The following is a 14,443-nucleotide window of genomic DNA, read 5'->3' on the forward strand; positions in this document are numbered from 1 at the left end:
GTGAGAGGCCCGCGTACCGCCAAAAAAAAAAACTAGAAGCCAAAGCTGGAAATTAGGTAATACTTGAGATTACGTAGAAAAAAAAAGAGATTTTTTTGAAAGCGAAAGTGGGTAATTGAGGGCCAGCATGTTTCTGGCTTTTTATTTATTATGTAGTTGCCTAGCATTTCATGTAAATTTTGGCCCCAACTACCAAATATCAGGCTCTATCTATTGAATTTGGAAGGACAGACTGTGTTCTGCTGATTCTGATCATTTTTGTGAATAGTAACAGCTTTGCTTCTGTGTTTCTCATCAGTAAGATGGTAAAAACTGTAAGAACCGCCTCGTGTTCAGAGGACTATTATTTCTTCATGTCAGCATCCATAGTCTGATCAGTGAATCAGCAAACATTGATTAAGAACCTGCTTTGTGCACGACCCTGGGAAAATACAGGAAGAACAAAGATGAATGAAACATTTCCCCTCACCTCAAGGAACTTACAATCTGGCTGAGGAAATAAGATTCCATAATAGTTAAACAATAGAAGGGGAAAAAGTGCCAGCTCTGTCAGAGGGAAAATTGTGAGATAAATACTAATCACTCCAGGGTCATTGGACATGAGACTTCATTTGAAGGAGTGTAAGCCTAAGCTGGACTTTGAGGCATGGCAGGATTTGGACAAGCCGAAAAATTACGTAAGGTCTGTTTATGTTTGATGTAGTTATATCCCAAGAGTCTAGTGCTGTATTAGGAAATCAGCACATTTATTTCCGTAGGCAGCACAGCAAGCTCAAAGTCCCTGTGCTTAAAACAGCCAATGAATTGAAACATATTACAAATAAGATCAGATTTGAAGAAGGGTGATTAAGAAGTAATGGAGATCATTTTCAGCATTTCTAACAATCCAAATACAGAGCTAGAGTTGTATTTATGTTCAAGGATACGAGGATGATAATAATATTTACCTGCAGGCTCTTTTGGCATTCCTGGTATATGGTATGTCCTCAGAAAAAAGGTGGTAAAATAGTATCGGATATTACATTATGTGGTGTGACTAGTCTGAGCACATGTGGGGTTTTTGAATAATTCAGTTTGTACTTTAAGTGGCTTGTACACATGCATGTATTTGTACATATTATTTTAATCTAAATTATGTGAATATCTCACAGAATTAAAGGGAAGGTTGAACAGCCAGTCTTCAGAAAAGAGAGGAGGAAGGCTTCTCTATAAATACGAGTAGCAAGAGTGAGCTGACAGTCTCTTCTGAACGCGGCAGTGGATGTACCACTGGCAACTTTTTTTTCCTCATGGCTCTGTTTAAGGTCCACATTTCTTGGAAAGTTTTTTTTGTCCTGTCTTAGGACACGTGTCCATCTCTTACCCAGGAAGTTCTGGGCATTTTCATGGTGAGTCCCATCAAGATTGCATGAGATTGGGAAGGCTGAAATCCACAAGGGAAAATTGAGTTGCCATTATCAGGAGAAGGGGGTGAGGCTGCAGACAGTGGCACCACTAAGTACTGAACTCAGCAGCTTATTCTGAAGTAATTTTTTTCTCATTAAAGCCCTATAAGGCAAGCGTTAACATTCCACTGTTATAAATAAACATGACTCTAGTTAGAAAATGTGGTTCTAGGATTTTAGCAAGTTCAATATCAAAACCTATACACTGCTCGTAGCAACGCACACGCACACGCACACGTGCATAAATTTAAGCGATTAAGGTTTCAACTCAAATGATTCAGTTATTTCTATTGATCAGATTTGTCGGTGTTTATTACATTATCTTTTCCATGTAGGGAGTAGCATTTGTATTAATGTAGCCCACTCACCTTCATATGCTATTTGTGAATATCAACATGCATATCCATAGCTGGGTGATACGAATACTACTTGTGAATACGGAGAGGGCCATTTTAGTCGATCTTCACAGCTTATCGAACAGCAGCACTGGTAACTACAGGCATTTATTGGGGGATTGATTTTGTTTCAGATGCACAGAGCACTGAGGATATTCAGATGTATAAGATGTGGTCCCAACCCACTTGTTATCTAGCTGGAGGAGAGATCTTAGGTGAAAACTTATAAAAAAAAAAATCCAATGCTTAATCTGGAAATGAGAAATCATTTTGTAAAATTTTCTCATTTTGCAGATAAAGAAACAGAAGAGTACAAATGGCGAATGAAAAGCCCAAATTAGTATGGTAGGTTTGCTGCAGGACTGTGGCTATAAATGTTGCCCAGTCTGTGGCTTGTGGTGGTGCAGCACAGGGAGCTTGTAGTGAAGTCCATGGGCCCTATATACTGCAGGCTTTCTTAAAAAGGCTCGATTTCTGAAGTAATTGGGAGGGCTTGGTGCCTTACCAAGGCAGAGGATTATCTTTAAGGAATAGTAGGACTACAGTAATTGGAAGGAGGAAAAATAGGAGTACAGAAGGGCCAACATGAGGAAAGGCACCTCAGTGGAGATACACGCCATATTGTCATTTAATCAATTACTACATCAGTGTAACTGTCTTAGAGTTTTAGATAGAGCAGTGGAAAAAAAGATGAAAAGAGGCTGAATTCTAGAGTTGTAGGGTGGTAGAGACTAAAAGCTCATCTATGTGTGATGTGATATATACTGGAAAGATGGTTCAGACAGACACGGTTCTGAATCCTGGTTCCATCAACAACCAGCTGTGAGACTTTAAGTCCAATACTGAAATACAGCAATAATGGTACCTGCTTGCCTTCGTTAGAAATTGTGCTTGGCTGGTTGAAACAAAGCTTAACGCTAATGACTTACCAATGAGAAGTCTGGAGCCAGGCAGTGAAAGACTGACAGTTTGGCAGGATAATGTCATCAAGGGCTTGGCTTCTTATGTCAGGCACTCATCACCCCATATTTACAAGATGACTTTTGGGTTGCTGTCCATTGTGTTCATGTCCCACATGAGACAGAGGGGAAGGGGCAAAAATCAAAGGCCAGCTGAATTAGCAACTCTCTCCTATCCTTGAGGGAGTTTCTCAAGGATGCTCAACCCAACTTTCTTTTGCATCTCATTTGTTAAACCTTAGCTATAAGGACACTGCATCTACAGGGAGGCTAGCAAGTGTAGTTTTGCAGCTGGACACATTTGTTGCCTCCAACAAAAGCAGGGATCTATTAATAAGAACTAAGGGCAAGTGGATATTAGGCGCGCAAGTAAAAGTCTCTGTCACACATGACCTTACATAGCTGTTTGAGGATTAGGAAAAAATGTATATGTTTTACAGTCTCAGTATATTTAGAGGGAGGGACAGGTTGATGAATCTGCTTTTGGATATTCTGAGCTTTAGTTGAAGATGTTGCCGGTATCTGGAGTAGTTTAGGAAATCTCAGAAAAAGGATTGAGGCTGGTTATTGAGATTTGGAGGTGTCTGCATAATAAATGGAGAGGGCAGAAGCTTTAACTGTTAGTGCTGCAAAAATATGGAAGCGATCTCTTTCATTGGTCACTCCAACATACAGTGAAAGAGGTCGAGTATTTTAGGTTGTAATTTATAGAAACTAGAGGGATCGTTGTGAGTGTGCACACCACTAAATGCAGCAGAAGTTGCTTTAAGGATAACTTTGGGTCATGATTAGAGAAACACCAGTCCTTTTCTTTCCTGTTCAGCCTCTAATTGATTCAGGCAACTGTATTTCTCTGTCCTTAAGCCAGTAGAGTCGGAGCTGCAAAGAGTGTGCTTCTCCCAACTTCTTCAGAACCCTTTCTCTCTCTTGGCTCACTCAGCCCTCCCAGATTCTAATTCAGAGACAATTTCCCCCGCTCACTCTAAAAAGTACCCGTATTTTCTTTATTTCTCTTGGTTAAGGATTTTTTTTTCCCCCCTTCAGGTAACTTTATCGTTAGCTAATGTCTCACACATAAATTCTCGCGTTTTGCATGTCCAGAGGGGCTGGTAGAAAATAGGGAACCCCTTTAATACCGGGGGTATCTCAAGTCCTTGTCATTAAGAAATATAATAACCACTGTGACTATTTTCCATGGTTTGTCTACTCCTGGTCCTTGCCCAGGTTTCCACCTCTTCTCAAGATAATTCCTCAGTCTCTTCCCACACCTGTCCCAGTTTCCTTCATTGAGAATAGCACTTTGTTGGTTTTCTCCTAAATACTTATTATAGATTGCTACCTTTCAAAATATTTTGTTTATTTACTGTATTTCCTGAGATAGAGCAGCGCATGCAGGTCCTCCAGATTAATTGCTGAATGTATGAATGAGTGAAAGGGAGACATAAGAATATCAGAATAATTCATGAAATACCAAATACATATATATGAGGCTACTTAGTGAAAGCTAAGTAAGAGTTATAACTGTTTAAAAATATACTGAATTGTAAGCATTTCATGTTGTATGTAAGTCAAATCGTCATGCTGTAACCTTAAACTTATACAGTGCTGTGTGTCGATTATATCCCAATAAAACTGGAAGAAAAAAATTTAAAAGAAATAAAAAATAAAGATACACTCAAGTTATAAGTGGAAGCTACAGAGTTTATGGTTTAGAAATAATATTTGGATGATAGAAACTTTGGTGTCCATTCTTCTCAATTTATAGACGCATAGGTGATAACTACATCCCCAAAAGATATAGGGGTTTTTCTATGAGGTGAACAGAAGTTGGAGATATTTAACATATTAAATGAATTCTCAAGTTTAATATCCTTTATTCGAATGCCGGGAGTTTTGAGACTATTGATAATAGAGGCAAATGTTTTAGTTACTGACTTTAGCTCAGTGGGGGATAACATGAACTCATTAAGACAGATATATGCCAAGTTCAAGGCCTTTTTGCTTTGTAAGAATCTAAAAGTCTGTTTTTTCCTGAATATACAAACATTACCATAGTAGTTTGAAAAAAATGAACAATTCAGGCTTTTAGTATTGGCTCGATTGATGCATGAGTGCATGGGTATTGAGTTATAATCTTCATGTCAAACATTAATATTAATTATTCTATTACCATTGGGTTATATATATATGTAAAATATATACTTACACATATAATTAAATAATTATATATGTATAATCGTTGCATACATAGAGAGAGAATACGTTAATACTATGAAATACTGGCATATAATGTTTTGACTACAGCAACATTTCAGAGGAGAAAATCTAGGTCGTCTATGTAATTGAAAATTAAAGTCTATTTTTAACATTAAATAAACTCATTTCTTGTTTGCATGGCTGTTGTGTGGGAAGTAGATTGTAGACAATAAGAATTGAAGTATGTTGATAAGGAGTAAAATGATGCAAAGTCTAGGCTAAAGTAGGCGGTAGCTTGGAATGATATCTACCGTCAAGTACTATTGACAACTTGGATTCAGGGACAAGAAAGAAAAACAAATCTAGGTTTTTAGTTCCAGTAACCAAGTGACTGGTAGTGTCATTTGCTCAGTTGGAAAGGCGTGAGGGAGGAGGAGGTTTGGGGGTTGGTAGGAGACAACATCGGTCTGGGCATGTTACATTTCAGTGCATGTTGTGTATTTATGTGGTTCTACTAAGTAAGTAATTCAGTATGTAAGTTTGGTTGGCCAAGGAGATTTTATATAAATGTAGGTGTCATCAAAAATATAGAAGTGAGTTAAGCTATAGGACTCTGTAAGTTGCAAGAAAAAGTGTTTTTCCAAGAAAAGAAGGGAATCCGTGGGAAAGGTTTTGGGGGCGTGCGAGTAGTCAAAGATCACAAAGGGGAGGGTAAACCAGCCGAGGTGACTGAAAGGAGCAGAGAATGAGGTAGGAGAACAACAGGGAATGTGTGGTATTAATAAAGGCAGAAGGAGAATGTGTTTTGAGGAGTTGTCAGTGGTCAATTGTGGTAAATTTAAATGAGATAGAAAGTAAGAAAAGAAAAGTGAACGGCGGATTTGACAATATGGAGGCCAACGATGAACTTGACACAAATGGAAGAAATTTGTTTTTTAAAATAGAAAACACGCATGTTTTTGATTCAAATAAAGCTATATAGATGGAAAAGGATCCAAATCCCAGGAAAAACATTCTTGAGGACAGCAGATAGGATGGATAGCTCAAGTAGAATGGTTTGGTTTTGATTTGAATAAAGACACTTAGCTACAATGAAAGGATGGTAAGTAGAGGGTATGGGGAAACTCAAGATTTATTTTTTCCTCTCATATCTCATGTAGCATAGATCCTGGAGGTGAGGGTGAGTATATTTTCTACTGCCTTTGCCATTTTCAAACTATTTAATTTTCTTTTCCCTTTCAAACTCTCAACTCTTGTAGAATGCATCACCATACTTAAAATCTTTCATGTTGCTATCAACCATCAAATATATAGTAATCACATTGATTTGTTGAGGATTTTAGTATGCAGATTATTTTATTTCTCCCCACCGTCACTTTTGGCTTCTCACTTTCTTGGTCGTCTTGACTTTAGTGATCTGTTTCTCTGCCTCAGTTTTGTCATAGATTATTATGAACATACCCTTGGCTTGCTAACTCTCATAGATACACTACTGTTGAAAATCGACTTCAAGCATCTCATTCTCTGTCTGCTACTTCCCACTCCAGCAATTCTGCATCCTGGTAAAGTCCCACCACCGATTGGTGCTACCAGAATCTTCTCGATGTCAATCTATCTGCCTTCCCTTATTTTCTCAGTTCTCTCTTACAAACTTAGAGACCGTGGACCTTCATTATCATCACTCACATGTTGGTACCCTTATCCTCCTAACCCTCCTCTCCTCTCATTGTCCATGACTGGTTAAACCCAACCCTCTCCTTTTCATGCATCTTCAAATACATAGACGAGAACAAAGCAAGACAGACAAATGGGATGACTGGTTTTACATTAAGTCAGTGGACATAAATCTCAAAGGGGCAATCCACGATGCTCAGCTATTCCATTATATTCTCCCTAGTATATGCATTTTTGTCTCTTCTAAAAAAAAGGAATTCTCTCTCCTCCTCAAACCACCTTCTCCTCTCTGTCTTAGCTGACAACCTTGTCTCCTATGCCATCAAGAAAACAGCAGCCATCAAAAATAACTTTGTAATATTCTCAAATACCTGTTGCTGCACAAAGACAATAATACTTGTTGATCTGTGGTCAGTTTTTTTGTAACATTTTCCTATGCCTTCTCTTTCCTTTTTAAGTTTCTTGCATCCTGTTATATAGCAGACTAGTAGATGATTCTATTTAATAATAGTAGTTTAACTACTGTGGAAACAGAATACTTTCTGAAATTGGGTGTGTGTTTGTTCATTTGTTCATTTGTGTAATTATTTGTTTTTAAATGAGAGTCCTTATTTCACCCACCTAGAAAGACAAGGGCATTTGAAGATAGTCATTAATGAGGGAAGGGTGAATTTTGTATATGAATCAAAAAATAGCATAATTGAACAAGAATATAAGTAGAGTGGTAGTTATTTACTAATATTTAGATAGAGATATTTTGAGAAAAGCCTTTATACACCAAAATATTTATGTAATTTGAGGCGTTCTACTTTTTTAAAAAAAAATTATTTTATATTGTATTATAGTTGATTTACAATGTTGTGTTAGTTTCAGGTGTACATCAAAGTGATTCAGTTATACATATACATATATCCATTCTTTTTCAGATTCTTTTCCTATATAGGTTATTACAGAATATTGAGTAGAGTTCCCTGTACTATACAGTAGGACCTTGTTGATTATATCGTATATGTTAATCCCAAACTACTAATTTATCTCTCCCCCCACCTTTCCCCTTTGGTAACCATAAGTTTGTTTTCAAGTCTGTGAGTCTGCTTCTGTTTTGTAAACAAGTTCATTCGTATCACTTTTGTAGATCCCACATACGATATCACTAAATATTTTAGATATTTAGTGATATCATATGATATACGTCTTTTTCTGTCTGACTTACTTCACTTAGTATGATAATCTCTAGGTCAATCCATGTTGCTACAAATGGCATTATTTCATTCTTTTTAATGGCTGAGTAATATTTCATTGTATATATGTACCACATCTTCTTTATCCATTCCTGTGTTGATGGACATTGAGGCTGCTTCCATGTCTTGGCTATTGTAAATAGTGCTGCTATGCACATTGGGGTGCATGTATCTTTTCGAATTATGGTTTTCTTTGGATATATGCCCAGGAGTGGAATTGTTGGACCATACGATAGTTCTATATTTAGTTTTTTTGGGAGACTTAATACTGTTCTCCATAGTGGTTGTACCAATTTACATTCCCACCAACAGTGTAGGAGGGTTCCCTTTTCTTCACACTGAGGCGTTCTGCTTTGAAACATGTCTGTGGAACCCTGGTCAAGGCCCCCGAGTGAGCAATATAAAAACAGAAAGGTTAAGACCAACCTGGTGTTATTAAGACAAAAGATGTTTCTAAGTATATGTGAATGGGTCAGATGTCTACATACGTTTCATTTTAGAGGGACCTCTAATCGTGACCAGGGCTACTAAATCTGATGTGAATGTTTTTTAGGAGCCACAGTTTGGAGTTTATAATGGCATATTCAAATCCACTGTGAAGATAATTGTACTATTGTCTTTATTTTGTACTGTTGGACAGAAAAGCAGAGATAACCGACAAGCAGGTTATGAATCAACTGGAACATTGGTGAAGTTTTAAACTAGACATATGTTAGGATGACAGATTGTGGAGTCAACAGAATTTGGTGATTGGCTGTGCAATTAATGAAGTAAATTCAGCAAATTATAATCAAATATTGAAGTGTTTGGGTTTTTTTTGTTTAATATTCAATTAGGTATTCAATTGACAGAAACACAGACTTGGAGAGATACTTCAATATTGATGCCAACAGTGGAGTTATTACAACCGCCAAATCTCTGGATCGAGAGACAAATGCTGTTCATAACATCACAGTCCTTGCAATGGAGAGCCGTAAGTTGTAAGGTTTAACCTTAAATTAGGATGGAGGACATTGAGAGTGGAGAATGGGTTGACATGAGTTTACAATTTCGACTTGAATTTTACTAGGTGTTTGTTTGAATTCAGCAAAATTTTGAAATTTTCTAATTTCAAGCTGTGAAATATTTATATTCTCTAACTTTATTTGCTAATACTTACAAAGTTAGTGAAAAGAGGTTACCATAAAATAATGGGCCCGAGTTACCCTCAGAGGGCTTCTGCTTGTTTTGTGGTCATACTTTATGTGCTGCATTTATGCTGACATGGGGTTGGTCCAGTAGTTTACAAAAAAAATAGTAAATTGATCTCTAACCAAGACACCCAGATTTCTACATTTTCATATTGAACTAATTTTGGTCCTTGATAAGAAAAACATTGAGAGAACAATGCATAATTATATTGTGTGCATGTTATATACATATGTAATAGGTACCTAATATATACACATATTCATACAAAAATCGGCGCTAGCATCAAAGAATATTGAAATTCCTGGCTTATTTGTCACTGTGTGTGTGTGTGTATAACATTTGGATCAGAGTTTCCGTTGCTCCCTTTAAAGTCTACGGTGTTGTGGTTCTAGATTTTATTCAAGTCTTAGTCATTTCCTTATTAGATTGTGCTTTAGAGAGGCAAACATTTTTGGTCGATTCTAATCTTTTCAAATATGAGTTTCCTAAGTAAGATGGGGTTGGAGTAATAGCTTTACTCTGAGCGCAAGCAGACCATGGAGATACTGTGGGTTCGGTTCCAGGCACCACAGTAAAGTGAATATCACAATGAACATTGGAGTCACACAGATGTTTTGGTTTCTCAGTGCCTATGAAAGTTGTGTTTATACTAGACTGTAATCGGTTAAGTATATAATAAATAGCATTATGTCTAAAAAAACAATGTTGACACTTTATTTAAAAAATACTTAATTGCCGAAAATGCTAACTGTCATGTGATCCTTCAAGTTATAGTAGGAACATTAGGAACATCAAAGATCACTGATCACAGATCACCATAACACATATAATAATAATAAAGTTTGAAATATTATGAGAATTACCAAAATGTGACAGAGACACAAGGTGAGCAAGTGTTATTGGAAAAATGGGACCAATTGACTTGCTTGATGAAGGGTTGTCACAAACCTTCAATTTGTAAAACACACGATATCCGCAAAGCGCATTCAAGTGAAGTGCAGTAGAACGAGGTGTGCCTGTAAATGATAAAAACGTTTTCCCGTTTACTAGAGAATCCATCTCAAATAGGAAGAGGCTTTGTGGCCATCAGTATACTTGACATCAATGACAACGCCCCTGAATTTGCCATGGAGTATGAGACCACCGTTTGTGAAAATGCCCAGCCAGGCCAGGTGAGAGTCTCCAGAACACCATGCTCCTCGTTCGTGATTTCTTTAAAGCTGCCCAGCGGCGGTTGACTCTGAAATCCTGCCAGCTTTAAGATAAAATATAATCAGCATGTTTCAGCAAAACTCACGCTTTGATGTGTAGCATAAACTAATATTAAAGGAACTTTCAAATTCTGTTTAATTGGGATGATGAAAATTCCTCTGGAAGAAAAGGTAAACGTTGTAAAAGCCGTGCTAAACGGTTAAGGGCTTAGGCGTTTTTAAGGAGAAATATATAGCATGTTAAGCTCGATTGGGCCGCTTCCCACATTACACAGCGGGGCTTGAGTACCTTGAAGTCGTAAGAATTAAGTGTAGTGTAATCTCCTTGTGGTTTGGTCTACTCATCCATATTGTCAGTGTCCTGTGATGTTTAATGACGTGGTATAATCAGTTGGTACAGCTTATTTCTGAGGTTCACAAAAGTAAATTCAGATATGAATTTTGAAAAGGACATGATTTGATTTTCAGAGCCCTTTTTAGATTGGGTTCAGATTAGTACACCTGACACCGCCACCTGCCCCCTCTCCTCACACAGCTCAGTCAGGAAGATGGTATTTATCATCCGTGTAAAGTTGCTCTGTCCTGCCTCACAAAACAGCTGAGCACACCAACATGCTTTCAAGTTTTACATTCTCTATTCCTAGGTTATCCAGAAAATCAGTGCTGTCGATAAAGATGAGCCATCCAATGGACACCAGTTTCATTTCAGCTTAACAATGGATGCAACGAATAACCACAACTTCTCATTGAAAGATAACAAAGGTAAGGTATAATTTGTTTGGTCAGAGGAGGCAACAGGTAGAAGCTTTCTAAGCAAGTACTTTTTCTCACTCAGGAATGCTGATTATGTAATTTTTTTTTCTTCATACCAGCGAGGACATTAATTAAAGGGCAGTGAGCCCCTTAAGTAATTTTTATCTATGGATTTGCTGTCATGAAGAAGAAACTGCTACTTTTAAATCATTTTAGCCCTAAATCTAAAGAAGGGGGGAAGCCAGATCCATCTCTCTCTGTCTTTTCTTCTAGACATTTGCTTCCTTACTTGTATACCAAGCTCTTAATCCAGAGTATCTAATCAGTTGAGGACCAGCTAAATGCTTTAACAAGGATTATACTACTTAGGCATAACCTGAGAGGTTAGGAAAATAATTGGACTTAACACATTTCAACCTAAATCAACTTTGACTTAATATTTCAATGCCAACATCAGTTATTGTTTTATTTTTAACATAAAAATAAAAGTAATCCATGCAAATAACAAATATACTCTTTATGCAAAGAAATATAAAATTTAAAAAGAACAAAGAATTCCCTATCATCCCAAATCCCATTTCTCTGCTTCAAAGATAAACACTCTTAATCAGTTTTATAAATGTCATTATAGAAACATCTTTACAAATACCTATAGGTAGATTCTGGTTTTGCTCAATTATATAAACATATATATATATACTTATAGACATACAGTATATAGACAAATAGTATATAGACAAATGTAAAAACTTTCAAAGGAAGCATGAGAACTTGCTATCTGTTGTCTAATTTTGAACACCCTTCTTCCCCCCCGCCGCCCTCTCTCTCTCTGTCTGTATAAACAGAGAAAGGAGTATACCCCAACAATATAGGAAATGTAATTCTTCCAGTTTGAATGTGTTACTCAGCTTTCAGATGAACAAAATGTAGAAATAAATTTGTTAGTTAAGTCTGGCTTATCTAAAACTACTTGCTTTCAGAGGATGGACATTATAAGTGCTTTGGCCTGAAGTCACCACTTATTTTACTGCAGGAAATTCAACTTTGGCCTCAGAAATTAAATCTGAAAATAATACATGTTTCTGATCCCGCCCTCTGTTAAATGAGGATACTGTCTTTTCCCCGTAGTAACGTAAAAGGAAGCACATTCTCTATGTGGGTAATCCCAAACTCTCTGACTTAGTCATAGTTAGAAAGGACAGTTCTCAGCATTTGCATTCATCCAGCACAAATGCAGAGAGGGGAGTTTATGATTTTCCCACGAAGGGTCTGAACGTTTCCCCCATTTGTTATCCAGTACCACCATGATTGTAGGACAGCACAGGCACTAAAATGGCTGTATTTCCAGGACATGGACACAGCCACACAATTGAAAGACTTCTGCAAGGGCAAGCCTAGAGCTCCCTCCTCTGTGGGAATCTTGGAGGAAAACATAAGGCATAGGAAGAAAGAACGTCAGTTCATCCGTTGACTTCCACTTTAGGAAGCACATACAGAAGATGATGAATTTTATGATCTCTTTTGTGAACATTATGTTCCTCAACATGGGAACATTGTTGTAAATTTAAGAATCACATACATCAGGTAGTGGGCATTTTAGCATGTGTTCCTCAACGTGTCGTGTGTGTGAGATTTGACGTCAGGCATGTTAGGTTACAAATCAACAACTCTGAAAAAACTTTGTGTATCAAATCATAAATATGTATAACATCTGAACGGTTGGAAGGCAAAGACTAGGGGTGTGTGTGTCAAGGGTACAGAAACATACTCAAGACAATATGCTTCAACTCCATGTGTAGTTTTTTAATGAACACTCTTGAATTCATATTTTAAAATAAAAGATTTGTTTACATAAAAACCTACCAGCTGGAATCTGAAAACCAAACACTTTTCTTCCTACTACATTTATAATTCCAGTCTCATGTGTGCTTGCTGTTCTCTGCTGTTCGAGACAGAACAGATTTCAGCTTGCTCTTTCATTATTGTTCATTCTTTCATGTCATTGGATAAAGCACACTGGGTAAAACTATGGTCCTGGTGTTCCTTCTTTTCCATTATATTTTCATTAATTGCTCTAAATTTAAAAATCACATAAATTCCATTGTTAATTAATTAAGACAAGTGAACTGAACAAATTGTTAGATTAAAAAATCTATTTCTGGGCTTCCCTGGTGGCGCAGTGGTTGAGAGTCCACCTGCCGATGCAGGGGACGCGGGTTCGTGCCCCAGTCCGGGAAGATCCCACATGCCGCGGAGCGGCTGGGCCCGTGAGGCATGGCCGCTGAGCCTGTGCTCCGCAACCGGAGAGGCCACAACAGTGAGAGGCCCGTGTACCGCAAAAATATATATATATATATATATTTCTGATATAGAAATCACAGTTGTATCATACAGACTTACTGATCACTGTTAAAAGTTTCATAATTACCATAATAGGTTAGATGAAACAGAATATTGAATATATTATAAATTAAACACAAATGACCTATTTTATCACTGACAAAATGTTTATATACATGGTGTTTTGGTAACCCTATGTACCAGTACGGATTTTTGTAAATTACACAATAATTCCTCTTTTGAATATCTATGCATACTCATTTTAATTAAAACTAGAGTGGCTTATTTTACTTCTTTCTATATTGGGCTTGGAACTTGTCCAAGAGAAGATGGATTGGAAATTTCACCTGTGCTATCTGATGATGATGCAAAAATACTTAACCTGTTAATTTTTATTATCTTCTCTATAAGCATATGGTTTGAAATGTTAAGATTAGTAAAAAGGTATATGTAAAAATTTTTACAAAGTTGCAGGTAATGTAATAAATGATGTATAAACATTTTCCCATTCAGTTTTACTTTGTAACTGTTTCTTTGGATATAACCATATAGCATGATATAAATGTATTAAAATGTATTCACATGAACCAATATTTGGAAATACAGCTCTGTCAAAAGAAGCTAAGGAGAGTGACTTAAGCCAGATAAAGTTTTATTTTTTTAATTTATTTAGTTATTTTTTTAACATCTTCATTGGAGTATAATTGCTTTACAATGATGTGTTAGTTTCTGCTTTTTAACAAAGTGAATCAGCTATACATATACATATATCCCCATATCTCCTCCCTATTGCATCTCCCTCCCACCCTCCCTATCCCACCCCTCTAGGTGGTCACAAAGCACCGAGCTGATCTCCCTGTGCTATGCAGCTGCTTCCTACTAGCTATTTCACGTTTGGTAGTGTATATATGTACATGCCACTCTCACTTTGTCCCAGCTTCCCCTTCCCTGTGTCCTCAAGTCCATCTCTACATCTGTGTCTTTATTCCTGTCCTGGCCCTAGGTTCTTCAGAACCTTTTTTTTTTTTTTTTTTTTTT

At 37.0% G+C, this 14,443-nt stretch overlaps 1 protein-coding gene across 1 annotated transcript in view; it reads left to right on the forward strand.

Moving 5' to 3' along the window:
• The window catches only part of CDH7 (cadherin 7), a 122,095-nt gene that overhangs the window by 90,048 nt on the left and 17,604 nt on the right, over positions 1–14,443 (forward strand). The window contains exons 8-10 of the mRNA XM_007105088.3: positions 8,747–8,883; positions 10,152–10,273; positions 10,957–11,074. Coding sequence (XP_007105150.3) covers positions 8,747–8,883; positions 10,152–10,273; positions 10,957–11,074 — 377 coding nt within the window. The remainder of the gene's footprint in view (positions 1–8,746; positions 8,884–10,151; positions 10,274–10,956; positions 11,075–14,443) is intronic.

The sequence above is a fragment of the Physeter macrocephalus genome, chromosome 19 (assembly GCF_002837175.3).
Source record: "Physeter macrocephalus isolate SW-GA chromosome 19, ASM283717v5, whole genome shotgun sequence".
NCBI classification, from domain to species: domain Eukaryota; kingdom Metazoa; phylum Chordata; class Mammalia; order Artiodactyla; family Physeteridae; genus Physeter; species Physeter macrocephalus.